Genomic DNA, 6,000 nt, shown 5'->3' with positions numbered 1-6,000 from the left:
TCCTATGGATCTATGATACACCAAGTACTCCACGTATGGGCATCACCCCAAGAACTTCAATGATACCTCTACTTCCGCAACCCAAAATCCGGTCTAAGTGTGACAACTTAGTCCATTTTGCCCCAAACACTTCAACTCCAAATGAGGCTGAGAAGAACCAAAGAGGTGCCATGCGCCAGGACTGCACATTCTGAGCGAAAAAGCCAAGCTAAACCAGCAAGTTTGTTGAAGTTCAAGGCAAGCAAGAAAGATTTGGCAAGGAGACCGAGGAAAAGCCCAAGTTCTTGACTTTGAGGCACACTTCCAAATCAATCAAAGTTGGAAAATCCGTATGCAACAAACATCTCTTACCCAAAAAAACCTAGTTTTGCCCTATACGATCCATTGGTCATGTTTATTCGACCTCCATCTTACTGTTTCTTTCAAAAGATAAGACTTTTATTCAGCCGCCTGATCCTCACTATAATCAGCTATCCGGTCACTGGTGACAATTCTAACTGATACACTCCAATGCAATTAGAATGCTGATACTCACTAAGATCATCTTCAGCAAAGACTCAAGCCCGCTTCCTGGTTAAAACTATCTGCTTAGAGAAACCTTTAGAAACAATCAGGAATTTTAATGCATACTGAAACAGACATCATATGGGTTTGCTTCAAAGCTGGTCATGAATAAGAATTAATAAAAGGTACCTGAGTTATACACAATTAAAGTGAAACTTTACCACTTTGAACCTCAAAAAGATCATACAATGATAATTGGTCCTGTAGGCATAGGATACCAAAATTACAGGCTCAACACTTGACACTATGACATGGTTACTACACAATTAACATGTGCCTACGGCTGCATGGAAAAGGTGAAAATGTCCATTTCCAGGTACAATCAAAGCTTATGACTAAGCTTTGTAGTGTAAGAATTGGGAGCACTTAATATACACTGCTCAGAGGCTTGCTGTCTGTACATGGTAATCTCATGCTCAAAATAGTATATACATATTTCACCAGTGGTGAAATGATATGTGCCTTGTCATTAAGTGAAAAGAATTCAAAGAATACACCTACCTAGGTTCAACAAATTGCTGAGCAATGGTGTGGAGCAATCAGCTAGATGACTCGCTTCCATTTTCAGATGCAAGGACGGCTGCGGCAGCAGTGGCTTTGTTCCATCTCTTTGCTAGGCTCCAAAGCATTATGCTTGCAGTTAGAGTCAATGTCATTTTAGGCCTCACCTGAGACCCACAAAAGTAAATTAGGATTATACAGAGAGCAGCAAGCAAATGCTCAAAACAATTGAAACATGGCAACAGCTTCATTCAGCTCACTTCAACTATATCGTCCCACAAGAGAAATATTGAGCATCCCAGCTTCCTGGCCACACTGATAATATAATTGGCATTCTGTTTCTTCTCATCCTCTGCAAAGACCAACAGAGAAGTCAGTAGGTTAGATATCGAACACAAGGATGACCAGCACTCATACAGCAATCCATGCCCTCACCAGTTTCTCCCTTTGTTACTAATTGCCAATTAACAACTCTTGGCTCAACTGCTGAAAGCAGATCAAGGAAGAAAAGGCCACTTGACAAGCTTTTGTCCTGCAGTTGTAAAAATCTAAAAAATGCTAGTCATTTTGTCCATCAAATCTCAAATATTATTATCAATAAATAAAGTTGAGGCACAAATACCCTGAAGCTTTCAATTCGATTCTTTTTCCCAGCCGCCTTCACTTTGGCATTTGCCCACTCTAAAATATCAGCATCAGAGACTTCTTTACCCTTGTATTTTATAGTTTTCAGAAGATGAAGCATATTGTATCTCATCAATTGCCACAAAAATGCTGCACCAAGTCAACTATGATGCAATATTAAAAATCTTCAAAATGTAAAGTATCATAACAACAAACTTTCAGATAAATGCAACGAATCATAGGAATTAAATCTGTAGCAAATGCAGCATTTACCAAGAATAAGTTTTCTGTTTCCTTGCACTATATCATTGCCAGCAATGTTGACAACCGACAGCCTCAATTGCTTTCCAATCGTGATCACTTGATTACAGTTTTCAACTTTTCTGAATGGAAGTTTAATCGGTGGCTTGTTTGCAGCCTTCCAGTTAACAACACCAGGAGACACCTTGTCCAGAACTTCAAGTAACACCCACCTGCATAGGCACAGAATTGTGATGGGAATTTGAAATACAGGATGTTTGACTTAACCTTTAGCAGAAACTTTCATCCTGAAGTCAGTATGTCACCATTGAGAAGTCTAGACGGGATCAAAGGACCACTCATCCTACAGATAGTCCTGCCAAAACAGTCATTGCTGTCGAAGGATTTTAAAAAGGGCTATGGGAGTAATCATCAATAATTCTAATGCATTATAACACTCCAATAAAGTTAGTTTTTAAAAAAACTACTTTGAATTTGCTATGATGCGATCAGTGGGACAAAGTAAACTATTTCAGACGATATTAAGAAAAGCCTGCCAAGTGCACTATATTTGCACATGAACTTTCTCAACATTCATCTAAAGATTTGATTAATAAATGTGATCACTGATGTAGAAGGTGACACAATCCTAGGAGATCTCAGATGTGGAAGGCCAATCCACAGTAACCTTGGGAACGAGCATACACAAGCTCCCTCAATAAAGCTTCTGATAAAGAGTTTCTTCACCCACAATCATTCTCATCAAATAGTGAGCTCAAAATAATTACATAACATCTCAAACATTTGATATAAGTGTGTTCATTCAGTTTTGCAAAAGATGGGGATTGTCCACTCATGGCACCAATAATTCCATCTCCATTGCCTATAAATAGTGTGTTTTGTGCTTTTGCCAAAAATCTAGCCATGTAAATGACAACCATTGGTCAAAGGCCAAAGGCATTAGATCCACACCTAAAATCACACCATCTACAGCTAAGGTTATTCTATCTAGACCAAAGCTGAATCCAATATCAATCCCTAAACCAACCTCAGCTGCAGAGCCAGATCGGAAGCACATAGAGAAAGAGAGCTGAGAGCTGAGAGCAGGCACAGTGATTGAGGAGTTCAATGACCTAGAGCTGAAGAGTGTTTGACAATGATAGAGTGAGAGTGAGTCGTCTGATAGGTGTGTACCAATGTGGTACACACAAAGAATAAAAGAATGTATTTATACTTAGGGTATGGTACACTTACACCCGTTAGGGTGGGTTCACATGTGTGAAGTACTATATACATGGGAGAGCACGTAAAGGGCGTTTACACCCAACAACCTACCACTTAAAGGTTCTAAGCAAACCTTTAACCAACCCACAAGTCTAATGCAATGCTCATGTCGAGCCTTTGCAAGACTTTTAGTGAGAACATCTGCAGGGTTATCCTATGATTTGATCTTAGTCAGGGTGACTAGACTATCATCTAGAACCTATCTGATAAAATGATATCGAACATCAATATGTTTGATACGTGCATGAAACATGGCATTCTTAGCCAAGCATACAGTGCTCTGGCTATCACATCTAAGTACAGGTGTTTTGGTGGCCGTCCCAAAATCCGTGACCAAACGACCAAGCCAAACTGCTTCTTTTGAAGCTTTAGTGGCTGAAATATATTCAGCCTCAATCTAGCTTTTATGCTTACCAGCAATAAGCATATCATCTACATAAAGCACAAGTATAATAAGGCTTCCATCATCAGCCTTCTTAATATATAAGCAGTAATCTGCACTACTCCTTTTAAAACCGTGTGAGAACATGAAGGTATCAAACTTTTTATACCATTGTCTAGGAGCTTGTTTCAAACCATACAAGCTTCTCTTAAGCTTACATGCCAAATGCTCCTTTCCATGTATAAACAAAGCCTTTGGGCTGTTTCATGTATAGCTCTTCTTCCAAATCACCATGCAGAAATGTAGTTCTAACATCCATCTAGTCAAGTTCAAGATCCATAGATGCTACAATGGTAAATAACACTCGAAGAGTGGTCATTTTGACAATAGGAGAAAACACTTCTTGAAAATCAATGCCCTCCTTTTGTGTATAGCCCTTAGCTACAACTCTGGCCTTGTATTTGGATTTGCCATCCACACATTTAATTTTATAGACCCATTGGTTAGGAATGGCTTTTCTATCCTTGGGCAATGCAACCAAATCCCAAGTATCATTCTGATACAATGACTTCATTTCTTCCTGCATAGCTAGCTCCCACTTTTTCTTTAACTCACATGATAAGGCCTCTTTATATGTAAGAGGCTCACCTTCATCTATGAGCAAAATGCAGTCCAAAGAAGGATCAAATCTTTCTATAGGTCTTCAAACACGTGTAGACCTTCTTACCCAATGATCTGTGTTATCATGTAATGGATCCACATCCAAAGGAATGTCAATGTCCTCATTGTTTGGCTGCTGAAATGCATGTTCAAGTTGCTGTAATACAATTTCAGGCTGCTGTAATTCATTTTCAACATGCTAATTTTGGTGCTCAAGCTGATGTTCAACATCCCATTGCTGCCCATTTTCATCTGGCTTAACAATGATACGCTGATTTTCATTAATCAATATCAAAAGGAGTTGAATTTTCAGTGGCTGATGGCTGCTCAAGTAACTGATCATGCTGAAATTTAACTTTATTTTTGTCTGAGTCATTAGATGTGACATTTTTCAACAGCTTTGACTCATTGAATACCACATCCTAGCTGCGTAGCACCTTTTTTATGCTTGGAACCCAAACTTGATAGCCCATTTCACCTTCATCTCCATAGCCCATGAAGATGCCTCTATGAGATTTCATGTCAAGTTTGGTTCTGCTATCAACAGGTACATATACATAGCATTTGCAGCCAAAGACTCTTAAGTGGAATCATATGAAGTAGGTTTGCTAGACCAAACCTCTTCAAGGTGCCACTTTCAAGTGCATGATGTGGAGATCGGTTGCAAATATGCACCGTGGTTTTAAGTGCCTCTCACCAAAACAATTGCGAGAGATTAGTTATGAAGAGCATGTATTGAATCTTCTCACATAATGTGCGATTCATTCGCTCAACCACACCATTAAAAGATGGATTGTAAGGAGTTGTAAGCTCTCGTTTAATCACATTGTCATCACAAAACTTATTGAGTTCTTTAGATACATACTCTCCCCCTTTATCTGTCCTTATGCATTTTAACTTTAGGACTTTTTGAGTATTAACCAATGCATAAAACCTTTTAAAAGCATCCAATGCCTCACTTTTCTGCTTAAGCAAGTAGACCCATAGCTTCCTAGAATGGTCATCAATAAAAGACACAAAATAACGGAAACCACTATAAGTTTTTATTGGCATGGTGCAAACATCAAAATGGACTAAATCCAAGATACATGCCTTCATAGAGGCTCCATGATAGTAGGGACTCTTTACATGTTTAGCAAAGACACAATTATCACAAAAATAAAGCTTTGAGTTTTTCATATCAACTCTTCCAAGTGAAGAGAGTACTTGCAAACCCTTTTGGCTCATATGTTCAAGACGCTTGTGCCACAACTCCATGTGTGATAGTACTTCAGCAACTGCAACAAGCTTTCCGGGAAGTGCCTTGCAATAAAGATAATACAGAGTCCTCTTTTTACCATCTCTAGTGACTAGTATAGATCCTTTCTATATTTCCATATACTGCCACCAAAAGTAGTGAACCTTTGTTGTCTAGCTATCCAACAAAAAGCTAGCTCTTCTTGATGCCAAGAACATACCTAACATCATGAAAAATCAATTCATGAACATTTTCTAGAGCGAGATGTATGGTGCCCATTCCTTCAATATCACATGCATGATTGTTGCCAAGGTAGACTTTTCCAAGATTACCTTTTGCATAAGTTAAAAAACACTCCAGAGATGAAGTTACATAAAAAGAAGCACCGCTGTCAACAATCCACGATTGTGACAAACTATCATGAGTTGACAACGAGACATCTATCACATCTGTTTTAGTGATATGCATGTCCTCCACTGTCATAGCAAGCGGATTTGAAAATGCAACT

General features: G+C 38.8%; 1 protein-coding gene across 1 annotated transcript in view; it reads right to left on the bottom strand.

The window, feature by feature from the left end:
* Positions 1-679: 679 nt before the first annotated feature.
* LOC148027836 (fimbrin-2-like) overlaps positions 680-6,000 on the bottom strand; it is an 84,746-nt gene continuing 79,425 nt past the window's right edge. Inside the window, exons 10-14 of the mRNA XM_087689549.1 lie at positions 1,963-2,162; positions 1,688-1,839; positions 1,501-1,597; positions 1,326-1,417; positions 680-1,232 (exon numbers count right to left, since the gene is read on the bottom strand). Coding sequence (XP_087545675.1) covers positions 1,104-1,232; positions 1,326-1,417; positions 1,501-1,597; positions 1,688-1,839; positions 1,963-2,162 — 670 coding nt within the window. The 3' untranslated portion in view covers positions 680-1,103. The remainder of the gene's footprint in view (positions 1,233-1,325; positions 1,418-1,500; positions 1,598-1,687; positions 1,840-1,962; positions 2,163-6,000) is intronic.

Source organism: Lygodium microphyllum, chromosome 12 (assembly GCF_053477565.2).
Source record: "Lygodium microphyllum isolate KBCC chromosome 12, Lygodium_microphyllum_v1.1.10, whole genome shotgun sequence".
In the NCBI taxonomy this organism is placed as follows: Eukaryota; Viridiplantae; Streptophyta; class Polypodiopsida; order Schizaeales; family Lygodiaceae; genus Lygodium; species Lygodium microphyllum.
Note: the sequence above shows the minus strand (reverse complement) of the source record. Positions and strands in the feature narration are given on the sequence as shown.